General features: G+C 40.7%; 1 protein-coding gene across 1 annotated transcript; it reads left to right on the plus strand.

The window, feature by feature from the left end:
- Positions 1–17,152: 17,152 nt before the first annotated feature.
- On the plus strand, positions 17,153–18,061 carry LOC121018917 (vomeronasal type-1 receptor 4). Its single transcript, XM_040457963.1, has one exon. It carries the CDS (start codon positions 17,153–17,155, stop codon positions 18,059–18,061), a length of 909 nt encoding a protein of 302 aa, XP_040313897.1.
- Positions 18,062–19,431: the final 1,370 nt, after the last annotated feature.

The following is a 19,431-nucleotide window of genomic DNA, read 5'->3' on the forward strand; positions in this document are numbered from 1 at the left end:
TTCTTTCTTTCTTTCTTTCTTTCTTTCTTTCTTTCTTTCTTTCTTTCCTTTTCCTTCCTTAAATGAAATTTATTGTTAAATTGGTTTCCATACAACACCCAGTGCTCATCCCAACGGTGCCCTCTTCAGTACCCATCACCCAGCTTCCCCTCCCTCCCACCCCCCATCAACCCTTGGATTGTTCTCAGTTTTTAAGAGTCTCTTATGGTTTGGCTCCCTCCCTCTCTAACTTTTTTTTTCCTTCCCCTCCTCCATGGTCTTCTGTTAAGTTTCTCAGGATCCACATAAGAGTGAAAACATATGGTATCTGTCTTTCTCTGTATGACTTATTTCACTTAGCATAACACTCTCCAGTTCCATTCACGTTGCTACAAAAGGCCATATTTCATTCTTTCTCATTGCCACGTAGTATTCCATTGTGTATATAAACCACAACTTCTTTATCCATTCATCAGTTGATGGACAACTAAAAGGCAACCAATGGAATGGGAAAGGATATTTGCAAATGACATATTGGACAAAGGGCTAGTATCCAAAATCCATAAAGAAGTCACCAAACTCCACACCTGAAAAACAAATAATCCAGTGAAGAAATGGGCAGAAAATATGAATAGACACTTCTCTAAAGAAGACATCCAGATGGCCAACAGGCCCATGAAAAGATGCTCAACGTCTCTCCTCATCAGGGAAATACAAATGAAAACCACACGCAGATACCACCTCACGCCAGTCAGAGTGGCTAAAATGAACAAATTAGGAGACTATAGATGCTGGAGAGGATGTGGAGAAACGGGAACCCTCTTGCACTGTTGGTGGGAATGCAAACTGGTGCAGCTGCTCTGGAAAACAGTGTGGAGGCTCCTCAAAAAATTAAAAATAGATCTACCCTATGACCCAGTAATAGCACTTCTAGGAATTTATCCAAGGGATACGGGAGTGCTGATGCATAGGAGCACTTGTACCCCAATGTTTATAGCAGCTGTCTCTCTTTTTTTAATGTTTATTTACTTTTGAGAGACTGAGAGACAGAGAGACAGAGGCGTGAGTGGGGGAGGGGCAGAGAGAGGGAGACATAGAATCTGAAGCAGGCTTCAGGCTCTGAGCTGACAACACAGAGCCCAACGTGGAGCTTGAACTCACAAACCACAAGATCATGACCTGAGCTGAAGTCAGATGCTTAACCAACTGAGCCACCCAGGCGCCCCAGTATTAACTTTCTTTCAAATGTTTGGTAGAATTCACCTGTGAAGCCATCTGGACCTGGACTTTTGTTTGTTGGTTATTTTCACTACTGGTAATTCGTCTATTCATATTTTCTATTTCTTCATGATTCAGTCTTGGAAGATTGTATGTTACTATGGATTTATCCACTTTTCATGGGTTGTCTAATTTTTTGGCATATAATTGTTCACAGCATTCTCTTGTGATGCTTTATGTTTCCTTGATATTGGTTGTAATTTCTCCTCTTTCATTTCTGATTTTATTTATTTGGGCCCTCTTTTTTTCTTGATGAATCTGCTAAAGTTTTGTTGATTTTGTTTATCTTTTCAAAGAACTAGCTCTTAGTTTCACTGATCTTTCTTTCTTTCTTTCTTTCTTTCTTTCTCTCTTTCTTCATTCCTGTTTCACTTATTTCCACTCTGATCTTTATTATTTTCTTACTCCTACTAACTCTGAGTTTTGTTTTTTCTTCTTTACCTAGTTCCTTTAGGTTATGAACTTCCCTCTAAGAACTGCTTTTGTTGGATCACAAAGCTTTTGAAACATTGTTTCCATTTTCATTTGTCACAAACTATTTTTTTATTTCCTCTTTGGTTTCTTGATGCCTTGGTTGTCTAATAGCATGCTGTTTAGTCTCCATGTGTTTGCGTTTTTTCCAGTTTTCTTCTTGAAATTGACTTCTAGTTTCATAGCATTGTGGTTAGAAAAGGTGCTTGGTACGATTTCCATCTTCTTAAATTTATTGAGACTTGTTTTGTGGCCTAACATGTGATCTTTCTGGAGAATGTTCCATGTGGACTTGAAAACAATGTGTATTCTTCTGTTTTGGGATGAAATGTCCTGTATATATTTACTAAGTCTCTCTGTTTAATGTATTGTTTAAGGCTAAGGTTTCCTTGTTGATTTTTTATCTGGATGATCTATCCATTGATGTAAGTGGGGTTATTAAAATGTCCTACTATTATTGTATTGCCGTCTATTTCTGCATTTATTTCTGTTAACATTTGTTTTATGTATTTAGGTACTTCTGTGTTGGGTGGATAATTGTTATAAATGTTATATCCTTTTGTTGGATTGACCCCTTTATCATTATGTGATGCCCTTCTTTGTCTTTTGTTAGTCTTTGTTGTAGAGTCTGTTTTGTCTGCCACCTGAGCTTTCTTTTCATTTCCATTTTCATGGTATGTTTTTCCCATCCCTTCACTTTCAGTCTGCAGTATCTTTAGGTTTGAAGTGAGTCTCTTGTAGGTAGCATGTAGAAATGTCTTGGTTTTTTGGTGTGTGTGTGTGTGTGTGTGTTTTTTTTAATCCATTCAGCCACCCTGTGTGATTGGAGAATTTAATCCATTTACATTTAAAATAATTATTAATAGATATATACTTACTGCCATTTTGTTAATTGTTTTCTGTTTTTGTAGCTTCTCTCTGTTCCTTTCTTCTTTCTCTCTATGTTCTTTTGGTTTGACTGGTTTCATTAGTGTTATATTTAGATTCCTTTCTCTTTTTCTTTTGTGTATTTACTATGTTTTTTCTTTGTGGTTACCATGAAGTCCACATATAATATCTTATGTATGGAGCAGTCTCTTTTAAGTTGATGGTAACATAATTTTGAATACATTTCAAAGCTTTATATTTTTACTTCACACTCTCAACATTTTATGTTTTTGATGACACATTCTGCATCTTTTTATTTTATGTATCACTTCACTAATTATTGTACTTTAAATTAATTGTGCCACTTTTGTCTTTCACCTTTCATACTTGCTTTGTAAGTATTTTATACACTACCTTTATTATTTATTTACCTGTTCCAGTGAGATTTTTACTTTAGTATGTTTTATTATTAATTATGCCTTTTCTTTTTAATTTAGGGAAGTCCCTTTAACATTTCTCATAAGGCAAATTTAGTAATAATGAACTGTTTTAGCTTTTGTTTGTCTGGAAGACTTCTAATCTCTTCTTCAATGTTATATAGCCTTGCTGAATAAAGAATTCTTGGTTGGCAATTTTTTTCTTTCAACACTTTGAATATGTCATGCCACTCTCTTCTGGCCTACAAAGCATTTGCTGAAAAATCTGCTGACAGCCTTATGGAGTTTATACATGGTGTGTTGCTTTTTCTCCTACTGCTTTTAAGATTCATTCTTTATCCTTAACTTTTACCATTTTAACTATAATGTGTCTCAATGTGTTTCTCTTTGGGTTCATCTTATTCAGAACTCTCTGGACTTCCTAGATCTGGATGTCTACGTTCTCCCCCTAATTAGGGAAGTTTTCAGCTATTATTTCTTCAAATAAGTTTTCTCGTTCTTCCTCTCTCTCTTCTCCTTCTGCGCTTCTGAGACCCCTATAATGTGAATGTTCGTCTGCTTGATATTATTCCTGAAGTCCTTAAGGTATTCTCACTTCTTTCAGTTCTTTTTTTTTTTTTTTTTTTTTTACTTTGCTGTTCTGGTTGGGTGTTTTCAATTGCTTTGTCTTCCAGATTGCTGGTTTGCACTTCTATTTCATCTGTTCTGCTGTTGAAACCCCCTGTGTATTTTTCAGTTCAGTTATAACTTCTGTTTGACACTTTCTTATAGTTTTTTTAAATTAAAAAAATGTGTTTATTCACTTTTGAGAGAGAGATGGAGACTCTCTTTGTTGAGGTTCTTGCTGTATTCATCCATTCCTTCCCCAAGATAAATAAGCATATTTATGACCATTACTTTGAACTCTTTATCAAGTAGGTAGGTTATCTCCTGTGAGGAAATAGGTTTTATCTACATAAATGGGTTAGAAAAAAGCTTAGGGAGGAAAGCTGCCACCATGGGGCAAAAGCACCCAAGGTTAGCTAGCGAGATATTGTAATAGGATCACAAGTAACTTGTTATATCACCTGCCGGAAATTACTCTCCATTTGTGGCCAATGTACCTGATCACAAACACCACTTGCCCCCAAACCTTTGCTTCTTACTCACGTGAGTTAATGATTACTATCTGATTGTTTTCTTCACACTCACTATATTTGTAAGATCTTGAGAGCTCAATAAATATGGAGACGAAAGCCCTGTTTGGGGCTCTTGTCTCCTCCCAAACACTAGCCTCTCTCATATTCAGTTCTGTGTTTGCTCTCTTGTTGGACAATACAGAACCTCAGAATCATAGTCTGCGACAATCTCCATTGCATTAAGTTCTTTTTCTGGGGATTTCCCTTTTTATTTGGTCTGGGACATATCACTCTGCCTTCCCGTTTTGCCTGTCTCTCTGTGTTTGTCCATATGTATGAGTGAAGGAGTTACCTCCCTTATTCTTAGAGGAATAGTCTTGTGTAGGAGCTGTTTTGTGTGGCCCCAAAGCACAGTCTCCCCTGGTCATTGGAGCCAGGCACTCTAGCCATCTCTCATGTGGGCTGTGTATTTCCTGGCCATGATAGGGTTGCAGCTCCTGAATGGGGAGGGTGGGCCTCAGGGAACTAGTTGGCCTGGTTGCAGCTTGGCTCCTGGACAGGGAATGTGGGGCTTGAGCCACTTGCCTGTCCTGGTTATGACTTGGTCTCTGCAAAGGGAGGACAGATGCATGGAACTTGGCCCATCTGTGGCTTATATGCTATGTAGGAGGTGTAGACTATGGGGTGCTCATCCAGCCAGCTTACTGTGGGGTGGAAAAAACAAAAATCACAGTTGAGAAAGACAGGAATAAATAAGTTGACAACTAGCTCTTCTTACTGAAGGGAAATCAGTAAAAAGGGTGCTCCAATCCCTCCTCCAGTGCTAGCTGGCTAGAGGGAGGGCACCAAAAATCTTGCCTGTTGGTTCTGTCACCAGCAAATTAGGATGAGATTGCAAAAATGGTTTTTCCAGTGCTTCTGCCCCTAGTAAAGTCCCTGCAGGTTCCTGCCTCTCCAGTCACCACTTGGAAGTTAGTAAATGGGTTTCCCTCATTTATGATCTGGACACTTTTCAGGTTTTTTAAAATTAAAAAAAAAATTTTTTTTTATTATTTGTTCTTCCAAATTTTTATTTAAATTCTAGTTAGTTAACATACTTAAGAAGTAGTAATAGTGGCTTCAGAAGTAAAATTCAGTGATTCATCAACTACACACAATACCCAGTGCTCATCATAATAAGTGCCCTCCTTAATATCTATCACCCATGTAGCCCACCCCCCACCCAAATCTAGGCACTTTTCAATGTGTTGCTTTTGTGCTGGATCTCATGGCGAGTAGGTTTGCGTGCAAGGCCTTTAAGAGCAAGATCTCTATTCCCTATAGTTCAATGATTCTCTTGGTCTTAATCCCCACTGGTATTCAAAGCCAGATGTTTTCCTGGTACTGGGATTGTTTTTCTGGTACTGGCTCCCAGGGTTAAGGTTCCTGGTGTAGAACATTCCCTCCTTCACTCCTTGAGGGAATGTTCCATATTTTTGGGATCCCTCCTGCTTGTGGGGTCACTGTGTCTTGGGTGGAGTCCTGGGTTAGGCTGTGTCTCTGCCTCTCTTACCTTTCTTGAAAGTCTCTTTATCTTTTGTTGTGGAAGCACTATTTACCTATTTCTCAGGTTCTTTTCAGAGGAAAATTATTCCATATGAATCAGTAAATTTGCTGTGTCCAGGAGAGGAGGTGGGTTCAGGTCTTCCTATGCCACCATCTTGAACCTCCCCCCCCTCGCCCCACCTTTTTGTTAAATTAAAAAAAAATTTTTTTTTAAGTAATATCTACATCTAATGGGGGTTTGAACTCACAACCCTTAGATCAAAAGTTTCATGTTCTACTGGCTGAGCCAGCCAGGTGCTCCAAACCCATTCCTTTTTAATGCTATTTTAAATGGTATCACTTTAAAATTTCATTTTATAATTGTTTTCTAGTTTATAGAAATGTAATTGATGTGTAAACATTGACCTCATATCTCCCAACATTTCTAAATTTACTTATTAGTTCTAATTGTAGATTCCTTTGGCTTTTCTATGTACAGTTGTGTCATCTGTAAATACAGCTTTATTTCTTTTCCAATCTTTGTGCTTTTTCTTTTTCTTGTATTATTGCACAGTATGAGATTGAATAGCGTACGCATTCTTGTCTGTTCCTGACGTTGCTGTATAGTTTGAATATCACCTCTGTTCACACTTCTCAGAGTCTATATCATCCCCCTAAACCCTTCAATTTATCACCTTCACAACAGTAAAACATCAAGGTCATGGGCAGTGGGCCCTCTGTCCAACCATGTAGCCTCCAGGATTCAAGGCCAGCATCTAGGCAGGGATCTAACTGAATTTCTCAGGGCCTAACTGCTCATCAGGGTTAACTCCACATCCTGGGGGCCTGGGTGTATGGGGGAGAGACAAGGAGGTCAAGAAGCCATGAGATACCTCTCAAATCCTCTGTCCAGAGTCAGTTTCCTTGCACATCTGTCTGGGAGTCTACTCAAGAAATGCTTCATCAGTATCTTGTTCTTGATGATATCTTTTAAATCATTAAGTTTGATATTGGGTAAAGTTGTACATGACTACTTAGAGTTCTTCTGGTTGTGTTAACATGTTAGACAATAGGAGGGAAAAGAACCAATTTGTTGGATAAACACATGGAAAAATAGTGTGATAGCCATGGGGGTAGACTGAGTCTTTTTTTTATTTTTTAATGTTTATTTATTTATTTTGAGAGAGAGAGAGAGAGAGAGAGAGAGCAGTGGACAGGCAGAGAGAGGGGGAGAGAGAGAGAATCCCAAGCAAGCTCCATGCTCAAAATGGAGCCAGACAGGGGCTTGATCCCACAAACTGTGAGATCATGACCCACGCTGAAATCAAGAGTCAGACCCTCACCCAGTTGAGCCACCCAGGCACCCCTGAATAGGGAGTCTTAATTAATTGAGTTTTAGCACTTTCAAGATAGCTGGTAATTAAAACAAAGTTTGGTGGTTTCTCCTTTTTCCTTTTTGCATTTGATGATCTGAGGAAAAAAATACGAGGGTGCTTTGGAAATTGCAAATAATGGATTTTTCATTAATTAGGAATGATCTTAGTGGCATGGAGGAAAACTTAAATACAATTCCCAGATTCCCAGACCCTTAGTGGACAAATACAGGATAAGATTGTGGACCTAGAAACTGGTCCAAGAAGAAAGATACCAGTATTTTAACAGGAAAAGTCGCAACAAACACATAAAAGGCTATTAGACCCGAAGGCATGATCAAACCCCTTTCTTTGGCATTCTGATACTGGCCTAAAATATGGTAATAAGATTTATTAAATATTCTCCTTTTTGCTTAACAAAGCTGTAAATGAAATCAAGAAGTGGATATTTTGAATTAACATAGTACAAGCAATGCTTCATAGATTAGCTTTGAAACAAAGGATAATATGGAATGGTAGAGAATCATGATATGAAAATGAAGGCCATTTTCTTGTATTGTGGAAAAATTTAAAGGTGCAAAGGTGTTGAAATATTGGTTCAATGATCATTTAAATTCCTACAATCTAGATCAAAATTATTAACAGCTGTCATACTTGTTTATTCTATCTGCATTTCTGCACGAGTTATCTTCTGATGCATAAGAAATTGCAAATAAAACCTACTGGCTTAAAACAACAAGCATTTTATCTTCTGGTAAGGATTGACTTGACCCATCACTGTTAAGACCTATCACGTGTCAATGGTCAGCTGGTGGATTGAATGGTGGCTGCACGATCTAAGATGATCCCATTCACAAGACTGATAGTTGGCTGGCTGTCATCCAAGCCTCAGTTCTCCTCCACATGGCCTCTCATCCTCCAACAGGCTAGACTGGACTTTTTTCATATAGGAGCGGCAAGGTTCTAAAGGGCAGCAAGAAAGGGCAATCAACAAGTACTTCCAATCAACAAGTACTTTTTATGCCTCTCCTCAAGTTATGTTTGCTAACTTGTCTCATTGGCCAGAGCAAGTCACAAGGCTAGCAGAGAATCTGTGTGGAAGGGCAGTAAGCAAAGGTATGGATAGATAGAGGCAAATAACTTGTGGTTGTTTTTTTCTATCTCTATCTATCTATCTATCTATCTATTATTGTCGAACCACTAAAAGCAAACGGAAGATATCATTTTGCTTCACTCCTAAATAAAACTCCTGGAGTAGGCAAGGGGTTTCCCTTCCCTCACTGTGGGTTATTTTTATTACTGTTTCCCCCTGCAGGCTATTTTTAACAAGCTAAATGATTTGAACACACACACACACACACACACACACACACACACACACCACATTCCATCTGTCATAGGACATCCCTGCCCTCTCGTGTGCCCAGTCATGCAAATACAACATCACCTTTCCCACAGTGTGACACACTCTTGACTCTATCACGCGCCCAATGTTCACATACAAACCCTCCATCATGTGTGTGCCTCACCATCACGAAAACACACTCGGGCTCTATCCCACGCCTGTCCCTACATCACGTGAGCCAGGGAGACACCTGACCCTATTTTGCCCACCTTCTCCCTCAAGTCCGTCACACCATCACCTCCCTCAGCTGCTCACGCCTTCCACCTCCTAACCCCACCGTCGGCTGGGGTCAGAGGGCTTTACGTAGTCTGTGTTACGTACTCTATACCTGTGTTGATTTCTCCTTTTCCAAGACTTGCTCACACGCGGAACCCTAGAGCCCGCGGATGCTCTAGGGGACTTTGGAGACCCTCCATCATTCGGGCCCGGTGGCCTATGGGAAATGTAATCCAGTGCAGGAAAAGCAGGAGACTAGGAAAGCCAAGGGCCATTGGACCGCCCCGCCTCGGGGGTTTCTGGTAGTTGTAGTCAGTCTCTCAGTGCGCAGGTGTAGGCTCGAGCCAGCCTTGCACAGGGAAAACTGTCAGCGTGGGGTAGTTTGGCGCACGTCCAGGGCTAGTGGGCCCCTGAGTTCCGCGGTCGGTAAGGCGGAGTGTTGTGTATGGTGGCCAGTGAAGGGTTCCAGCCCTTGGAGGAGGGCTCGGAACATGTCAGGTGGCGTGTGTGTGTGTACACGTATGTATGCCTGGTGCATCAGAGGATTGAATGGCGGTAGACGGATGCAGCGGTGTGTGGGAGCCAGTTCTTACTGGCAGATTCTCAGAACACTTGCCACTTGTTTTGAACACAACCATTATTTTAAAATTATGTAAACGTATAATAAATACACCAGGAACTACGCTAACAAATAATCAAACGCATCACTTTCTAATTATTTTATTATCTGTGCTCTTGAGATTATGTCTTTAGTGTCTGTATGGTGAAAATAACTTTATCACGATGTACTACTGCGTATCCCTTCCCAGCTCCACCTTCGGTGATACCACTTTGGTGGCTAGAAATTGGCCATGATGGGACTGTTTACACTATGGGAAGTGACAGTCACTACAAATTAGGTTTGATTCATTGTTTTTGTTGATTGTTTGGGGATGGGGGAGCTCTCCAAAGTCTCATCTCTTGCTCCTAAGTGTCCTTCCGGCGCCCTCTTCTGGTAGAGCGTGCTATTGCGCTCACTTTGAAGGAGAAATACTTCGGATAATCCCTTTGTTTATCCCAGAGCGTATATTGAAGCGTGCATTCGGAGCTGAAGCGATAAAATGAGAACAGAAACAAATGTCATACCACGTTTTCAATTATCCAATTTCAAAAACAAATGTAGATAGCATACAATATTTTTCAGAATGTGGGGAAATGAGAACTCTTGTAGGTCGCTGTTGGGAATGACTACAGCCTTTCTAAAATTAAATGGAGTAGTAGGTATCCCAATGTCTGAAGGCAACCCCCTAACAGCCAGTGTTTTTATATATAGGAACATACCCCACAGAACTTCTGACTTAAAAGGAAAAGATGTGGCGACAGTAATGCTTACTAAAGCCATGTTTGTAATACTGAAGAGCTCAAATCAATCTCAGTGTTCACTTCTTGAGGAATTGTTAATCTATGCTGACCAATATGGTAGTTATTTGTGGCTATTTAAATTTAACGTTGTTAAAATCAAATGAAATTTAATATTCAGTTCCTTCCTCACGCTAGTTACACCCGAAAAGCTCCTTAGCGAATGTAACCAGTGGCGACCGCATTGGACAATATAGATATAAATAAAACATTCCCAAAGTCACAGAGAGTTATACTGGGCAGAGCTGGCTTAGACAATAATTCAGCAATAAAAAGAATGAGTTAGAGCTCTATAATACTGACCTAAGAGAGAGGAGTTGTGTTCAAGCAAAGAGGGCAAAGGGAACAGCATGATCCCATTTCTATATAAAATAGATGATCTTTATACATATATTCAGTGTACAGAAAAGTCTGATAGAAGATCTAAAAAAGGGGGCGCCTGGGTGGCGCAGTCGGTTAAGCGTCCGACTTCAGCCAGGTCACGATCTCGCGAGATCTCGCGTGATCTCGCGTGAGTTCGAGCCCCGCGTCGGGCTCTGGGCTGATGGCTCGGAGCCTGGAGCCTGTTTCCGATTCTGTGTCTCCCTCTCTCTCTGCCCCTCGCCCGTTCATGCTCTGTCTCTCTCTGTCCCAAAAATAAATAAACGTTGAAAAAAAAAAAAAAGAAGATCTAAAAATGTTAATTTTGGTCAGTTCTGTAGAGAAGGAACGAGTAGAAGAAGATTCCTCTACGTCAGAGTCTTAACAACAGAGTACAAACTGATGGTTGCCAGAGAGGAGGGGTGGAGGGATGGGTTAAATAGGTGATAGGGATTAGGGAGCGCGCTTGTGATGGGTACCGAGTGTGGTGTGGAAAATTTCGAATTATTATATTGTATACCTGAAACTAATATAACACTGTATGTCAACTGGCTGGAATTAAATAGAGATTAAAAAAAAAAAAGATACCTGTGATTCTTCCATCAAAGAAGATGGCTGTTGGGTGGGACACCACCAGTGACAGCCACACTGGGAAAAATCTTCACATCCGAGGAACAGAGAAAGACGTCTCAGACCTGGAGGAACTCAGCAGTTATGCCAACCATCTAAACTGTCTAAGGGAACTCTAAGGAGAGGGCATTCAGCCAAATAACATTTAAATCAGAACTAAGCTTTCAGTGAAGGGGGGAGGAGGTGGACACCAGGCAGTGATACTCCTGCTCTGCCCTTTCAGTTCCTTTCAAAGCCTCCGAGCACTTTCCCGTCTTGAGGCTTTTGTAACGGCAGGAACTCTCTTCTCCCTGTCTTTGCCTGAGACACGCATCCTCTTTTGAGCTGCAGCTTAATTACTGATTTCTCTTACTGGCCTTCTTCTACCCCAAGTCACGTCATGATCACCCCCCACTGGTTCTCAAAAAACCCTCCTCTTTTTTGTTCTTGTCACTACTTGTTACATGGGTAATTTTATGTTTATGATATTCCAACTATTCTATTTCTCTGTCATCTAGTCAAGGGCAAGAAGTTTGACCCTTCGACTATTCATCAATAGCGGGCATCAAAAAAACTATGACTCCAGGCCAAATCTGACCCGCCACCTGTTTTGCACAGCTAGTGAGCTAAGAATCATGGTTATTCCATTTTTAAGCGGTTGGAAAAAGAAAGATGGACGATATTTATGGACAGTTGAAAGTTATAAGGGTCAGATTTTACCGCCCATAAATAAAGTTTTATTGGAACACGGCTACACTGGATTGCTTACACATTGTCCCTGGCTGCTGTCCCACTGCTATGGCAGAGTTGAGTAGTTGCAACAGAGACCCCGTCTAAAATTCTTACCATCTGGCCCTTTCCAGGAGAAGTGTGGCGACACTGTACTCAGTAGAGACACAAATGCCTGGCAGATCATGGAATCTATTGGTCCAAATTCAGTGTATCACTTAGACGTCAGGCATTTACCTCAAGAGCTGACTTTTGCTTTTTTCAAAGTTTATTAATTTATTTGGGGACACCTGGTTGGGGACACCTGGTTGGTTAAGCCTCTGACTCTTGATTTCAGCTCAGGTCATGAACTCATGGTTTGTGGGATCGAGCCCCGAGTCAGGCTCTGCGCTGACAGTATGGAACCTGCTTGGGTTTCTTCTCCCTCTCTCTCTGTTGCTCCCCTGCTCTCTCTGTCTTTCTCCCCAAATAAATAAACAGGCTTTTTAAAAAATGAATAAAAGCAATCACTTGTTCAGCAGTGGGATGACAAGAGGCCCCCCTAGAGCTAACAGGCAAAAGGAATTGTTGGCTGCTGAAAGGTCAAGTTTGTGGAGTCAGACAAGGAGACACTGGTAGATGAAAATGTCACCGTGGGGACATGGGAGTTTGCACTCATCCACACAAGTCCCCTCTGTACCATTCTCAAGACATGTCTGTTTCCACATATCACAGAAAAGTTTCTCTACAGGTTATGTTGGTCTCTCTGGGTTTTTCTCACTAAGTGTTGCTCATGTTATTTATTTATCTTGGGCCAACAGTTTCTCCGGGATATTATCAATTCCCCTTGTAGACACTGTCATTGCTACTGGTGACATTATAATTGCTGCACTGGTGGGAAATGAGATCATGGTGTCCCTTATCTATAACTTGGAGTCAGGTGCTTTCTCACACTCTCAGGCATAAACCTCGGCAGTGCCAGACTCACTATCCAGGTAGCAGAGATCTGCTTGGTGAGTTTTTTTTTTTTTTTCTTTTTCCTCCTTTTAGAAAATATCAGAAAAAGTCAATTTCAGTGTTAGAGCTTTATCTTAGAATCCTAATATGCTTCTTACCTGGGAAGCGATGCGTGCGATATTAAATCTGAGGATTAGAGAGAAATACATTACCTTCAGGAGGGCACTAATATATCTCGTGTTTATACTTTATTTAGAGTTATCCTCTTTCCCTTGATTTCCTTTTTGTTCTTGGCTTCCTGAAACCTCCTGTCCATCCTGTCTCACTATCAGACTTGCCAGAAATCTCCTCCTTTCTCTTCCAACCTTTTAAACCCTCTCTTCAAAGTTGGGGACCACAGACTCTCCACTGTAGGAATATTATGATGAATAAATAATATACGTGTCTGGCTTTAAGCATGACATTTTTTTTCTTGTTTTCTCAGTGGTCAAAACTGGCTTCAGAAGAAAGCCATCCCTTTGGGCAGTGTGAGGAAAAGGCATAAATCATATTCTTCTCAGGTTCTTCTTAGACCAAAGGAGAGCAATGTAATTGTTGACCCTCACTCTCTTAAGGAGAGAGATATTCCTGAATTTATTTCCCAGAATCAATAATGAACATAAAGCCACTCATTGACCACATCACCAGTGCTGAGCCAGTGTCATAAATGGGCCATGGCATTCAGACAGGAAATCCTGAGTTTGGGGCTCTAATTCAGGGAATTATCCCTAGGTCTGACCCTACCCTGCCCTTGGTGTGACAGGAAATGAAACATAACATCAGGAAAATGTGCCATCCAAGGGCGGGGCCCAGCAAAGAGCCCATTGAATATAGGGTTATTTTTAACATTAGTTGTTGGTACCTGCAGGAGCCATGTGAAGGCCACCACCTGGCTTCTCCCCACCTGGCTAGAGGCCACTGCCTAAAGAAGGGCTTCAGGTCTGCCTTTTCTGTCTGAGCATGTGATCTAGCAGTCCTTTGTTGCCCTTATATATAGTACTCTTTTTTGACAAAGGAAGCCTGGATCCTAAATATTTGGATGTCCGTGTTCTTTTTTCTTTTCTGGGTGTTTTTTTTTAAATGTTTATTTGTTATTGAGAGAGAGAGAGAGAGAGAGAGAGAGAGCAAGCAGGTGAGGGGCAGAGAGAGAGGGAGACATAGAACCTGAAGCAGGCTCCAGGCTCTGAGCTGTCAGCACAGAGCCGGTCGCGGGGCTTGACCTCATGGACTGCGAGATCATGACCTGAGCTGAAGTCGGACGTTTAACTGACTGAGCCACCCAGGCACCTGTCCTTGGTGGTTTCATATTTTATTTTTGGAAAATGTAGAACATTAACATGGTCTGAAAACTCAAAAATATATAAAATCTTATTATCAGAGAAATGTCCTTCCCTCTCTTAACTCTGTTTTGAGTCTGGGAGCATGCACTTTCCATCCTTGCCTGGTAATCTCTCTCTTGTGGAAAAGTCACAAGGCTCTTGGTGCACTTGCTCAGTATAAGGAGAGGAAAGGGGAAGAGCTGTAGGTCAGAAAGCCCCAGGTTCCACGGAACCACTAATCCTGCACTGAACCCCAGGGGCGCCTGGGTGGCTCAGTCAGTTGAGCCTCCAACTTCAGCTCAGGTCACAATCTCGCAGTTCAAGGGTTCCCGAATCGGGCTCTGTGCTGACAGCTTGGAGCCTGGAGCCTCCTTTGGATTCTGTGTCTCCCTGTCTCTCTGCCCCTCCCCTGTTCACTCTCTGTCTCTCAAAAATAAATAAACGTTAAAAAATTTTTTTAAAACCCTGCACCGAACCCCAAGTTCGGTTGCCCAGTTGCTTGAAAGGCCAATACTCAAGAGACAGTTTAGATCAGAAAGGAATCTCAGCTTTATTCAGGAGGCCATACATCTGGGGAGAAGCTGAGCACTTGTCCAAGATTTCTGCTTGGCCCAGGGCTTTGTTTTGTTTTGTTTTTTTAAATTTTTTAAATGTTTATTTTATTTTTGAGACAGAGACAGAACATGAGTGGGGGAGGGGAAGAGAGAGAGGGAGACACAGAATCCAAAGCAGGCTCCAGGCTCTGAGCTGTCAGCACACAGCCCAATGCAGGGCTCGAACTCTTCAAACGTGAGATCATGACCTGAGTTGAAGTCAATGCTCAACCAGCTGAGCCACCCAGGCGCCCCTGGCCCAGTGTATTTGAAAGAGGTTTAGGGATGAGTAAAGGCAGTGAAATAGTCTGTAACTTTTCTTTCTTTCTTTCTTTCTTTCTTTCTTTCTTTCTTTCTTTCTTCTTTCTTTCTTTCTATTTTATTTTCAAGTAACCTCTACATCCAACATGGGGCTCAAAACTCACAACCCTGAGATCAAGAGTCGCATACTCCACTGACTGTGCCAGCCAGGCACCCCTGTAACATTTCTTGCTTACATGTGGAGCCAATGGTGCCAGCGACAAATATCACCTCAGTGCTCATGGGTTGTATGAGGGGCTCCAGTTTCTGTTCTGTGATGTACAGGACTCTGTTCTTTCTGCCAAAGAGGGCAAGATCCACAGATACACAAAGGGAAGTCAGGAAAATCATTTGTGTGACCTAAAAAAAAAAAAGAAGAGCATTTTACTAAAAGAAAAAAAAATTGCTAGGCTAATTATAAATTGAGGTGGCTTCAAACAGATTTGCTGACCTCTGTCGCACAGGAAAATTCTGGTCCTTCTCTCCTCAAGGCCAGCTATCTGTCTGCTATGGATCAAAGGACTTAGGTCAGCAAATAAGCAGTATGTTAACTTGAAGGCAGTTAACCCTTAAGACCAGCTGGAGTGCTGTTTACAACTCCTCTAGAAAACTTCTCTGGCTCCACTTTAAACACTAACAAGGGAGCAGAACTTTATGGGGGAGATTTCTTCCATAATCTGCCTTTCTGGGTTTTGGTGGAGAAAGAAGAGAGCATCTGGGGAGAGCTGATTATCCTACATCTGATGTCATCAGTTTCTCAGTTCAGCAAGACGTTTAATCTTCCTGGATAACCCCCTCCAATGTCATGCCACCTGAGATATGGCTATCTAAGTGCTACGGATAGGGATCAAGAAATATCCTCTAACTATGATATAAGGGAGAAGCAAGTGCAGAATATCAAAGCTCTCCAAAATTATTTCCTTCTTCTGCATCCATCAACAAAAACGTTTCTAAAGCTTGTGCACGTAATATTCTCTTATGATGCTTAAAGCCTATCTATGTCTACTGTAATATTCTTTTACCATGATAAAGTTGTTAGTTTTTTTCCCTTTTGTCTTGACCATATTTACCAATGTTAGACTCATTTCTATATCTTTTATATTTTTGTCAATTATAGTTATTTTTATTTCTGTTTATTATATTATCTTTAGTGCTGTCTTCCTTCTACTGTCTTCAGTAAAATTAGGAGAATGCATAGTTTAATTTTAAAATTTTTTTTTCAGTTTAAAATTATTCCATAAAATCTGGTAAATCAGGCAGCCTGACGACGTTATTCATATCCTGTATATTTTACCTATTTTTGTGAACTGAGTGGCATTCTCACAGAGAAATCTGTTAAAATCCATCTTGTGTCCTTATATTTCCCAAAGCTTTTTATGTATAAAGAGACAACTGTCAGTTCAAATCTTACAGGGTTGAACCATTAACATGAAAAGATAAACCTGGTTTCACGAAGGCTGTTCTGAATCGGGGGTGCCTGCCCCAGTCAATGGAGTTGACATTACCTGGCTCCATCAACCGTTTATTATGGGAGAACAATGGTCACACCATAGAATTTTCGAATTAAAAAAATGTTTTTTCATGTTTATTTATTTTTGAGACAGAGAGAGACAGAGCATGAACAGGGGAGGCTCAGAGAGAGGGAGACACAGAATCTGAAGCAGGCTACAGGCTCTGAGCTGTCAACACAGAGCCGACGCAGGGCTCGAACTCATGGACTGTGAGATCATGACCTGAGCCAAAGTCGGATGCTTAACCAACTGAGCACCCAGGCGCCCCAGCATTTTCTAATTTTTAAAAAGAAACAAAAACTTTCAGATCATGTAAAAGTTGGCAGAGAATCTAAAATATGTAAACTACAGAGTGGGAAAAGGAAGTGAAATATTGGGACCATAAACTTACCATTTCCTACCCTTGTGTAGCCTATGTTTAGAAAACTGTCATTCATAAATGTGCATCCACATACCCTAAATGAAATGCTAGCAAATCATATACTCTTGGAAGAGAACTAGATTCCTCTTTCAGAGTAGTTCGACTCAATATTTGTATATCCAATAATATGAAGTAGGATTTTGTAAAGAGGAGTAAAGGTGAAATTTGTTAATAATGTATTTGCCATGCTAAAGAAAATAATGCACATATTATTTCTCTCTAGATCATCTGGCTTTGAATAAAACAAGCTCCTTCTGGGCATTGACATTATGGCTTCTTGTGAGTTTGTAGTGGGGATTCTCTTTCTCTTCCAGACTGGAACTGGGCTCCTAGGGAATTCCTTACTCCTTTATTTCTATTTGTTGACTTTGTTCACTAAACACACTAAGAGACCTATAGACCTAATTCTCAACCATTTGGCCTTAGCCAACTTTCTGATCCTTTTCTCTAGGGGAATCCCTCAGACACTGGCTGCTTTTTGTTTGGACAATTTCCTGGGAGAGGCTATGTGTAAGATTGTCTTTTATACTCACAGGGTGGCCCGAGGGGTTTCTCTCTGCACCACCTGCCTTTTGAGTGGCTTCCAGGCTATTACTATTGGTCTTAACAATCCCAGGTGGGCAGAACTCAAACTGAGAGCTCCTAAGTTTGTTCAACCCTCCTGTTGCCTCTGTTGGATTCTTCATCTCCTGATAAATATTGTCGTGCCAGTGAAAGTGACTCACCTAGGGAGTACTAGAAACATTACAAAAAGGGATTTGGGACTGTGTTCTGTCAAAGGGTCCAATTCATTCCTAAGATCACTCTGTGCATTCCTGTTTACCTTCCTTGATATTTTGTGTTTGGGACCCATGGGTTGGGCCAGTGTCTCCATAGTGCTCTTCCTGCAAAGACATAAGCAGAGAGTCCAATACCTTCACCACACCAGTCTCTCTCCCAGAGCCTCCCGAGAGACCACTGCCACTTTTACTGTCCTGCTTCTAGTGAGCTTGTTTGTTTCCTTTTACTTTCTGTCCTCTATCTTATCACTCTATATGACTTGCTTAGTCAACCCAAGCCTGCAGCTGGTGAACATCAGTACATTCCTTTCTGCTTGTTTTCCAGCTTCCAGCCCCTATGTGCTCATCAGCCATGAAATTAAAGTCTTTGTCAGTTGTAAAACAAAAATCTCCAAATAGTCCGTTTACAAACAGCTACCCTTCATTCCACAATTTTTTTGAATACAAAATATTCGCAACTGTGAGTTTAACTGTGGACTCATTTAAAATATATCCTGGTTATGTTTCAATGTGAGATTTGTTTCGTGATTTAATTTTCTAAATGCATTTGGTTTCTTGTTGAATATTGCCCTCCAATGTAGCAAAATATGTTCTATTCTCTGCAGAAACTGCATAACCCAAGAAAAATGGGCTCACTTATATTGACACTTGGCTTTACCCTAATGACATGGCAGGACCTGTATAATAACCTTAATAGGAGACCCACTGGATACTCTTTGTGCCCTACCACACATGATCTGAATTCGCTTTTAAATGCCTCATCCTTAATATGAATCAGCCAAAGGCCAGCAGCCATTTGAAGAAACATTCTACCTTGATAGAAAAACACAGGGATGGGGGGTGGGGGGTGGGGGGTGGGGGGGAAGGAACATGGAAAAAACAAAGCATATTAAGGAAGTAGAATAAAGTCCTGAAATTTGTAAGTAATATCATTGATGAGATGTGAAATTCCACTGCATGCATGAGGCAAGGATAGGATGCTATTAAAATGAATGACCGAAGACTAAAATGAACTTTTGGGAATCAGGACCATGACAGAAGAAAGTACTCAGGCAGAGGGGTTGGAAGGTAATATGAAGCAACCTCTAGGAAATTGGACAAAGGGGAAAGAACACTGGAAACATTAGAAAAACAGCAAAACTTTACTGGATGAATAATAGCGCTGGGAGAAATAAATGTAAATGTGGTGAGGAGAATAACATCAAAGAAATTCTACAAGATGGTTCGTCACATCCATTAACAGACTAACGAGGCCTATTTGTTTAATGGGAAATGGATCAAAATAAGCCCATATCTAAATTTTAAAATATTGGAAAGACTAATATTCTATCGTTCCATCCAGGGCATTGCAAGTGGCAAGATTTCATTCTTTTTTATGGCTGAGTAATATTCCATTGTATGTATTTCACTTATGTGGAATTTAAGAAACAAATGAATATTGGGGGGAAATAAAGAGAGGCAAAGCAAGAAACAGACTTGTAACTATAGAGAACAAATTGATGGTTTGCAGTGGGCTGGGGATGGGTTAAATGGGGGATGGGTATTAAGGAGGGCACTTGTGATGAACACTAGGTATTATATATGAGTGATGAATCAAGAGCTTCTACACCTCAAACTAATATTGCACTGTATGTGAACTCACTGGAATTTGAATAAAAACTTGGATGAGAAAAAAGTATTGGAGAGAAATAACAACTTCCTAAAGATTCTGGAGAGCAAACGACTGGTCATATCCAAAGGGAGGAAAATCAAAATGGCCTCAGGTTTCT

Source organism: Herpailurus yagouaroundi, unplaced genomic scaffold (genome assembly GCF_014898765.1).
Source record: "Herpailurus yagouaroundi ecotype Mexico unplaced genomic scaffold, PumYag 220, whole genome shotgun sequence".
Taxonomy (NCBI): domain Eukaryota; kingdom Metazoa; phylum Chordata; class Mammalia; order Carnivora; family Felidae; genus Herpailurus; species Herpailurus yagouaroundi.

Excerpts from the sequence above, each read along its gene's own strand:
- LOC121018917 (XM_040457963.1), top strand. The coding sequence starts at position 17,153 with ATGGCTTCTTGTGAGTTTGTAGTGGGGATTCTCTTTCTCTTCCAGACT.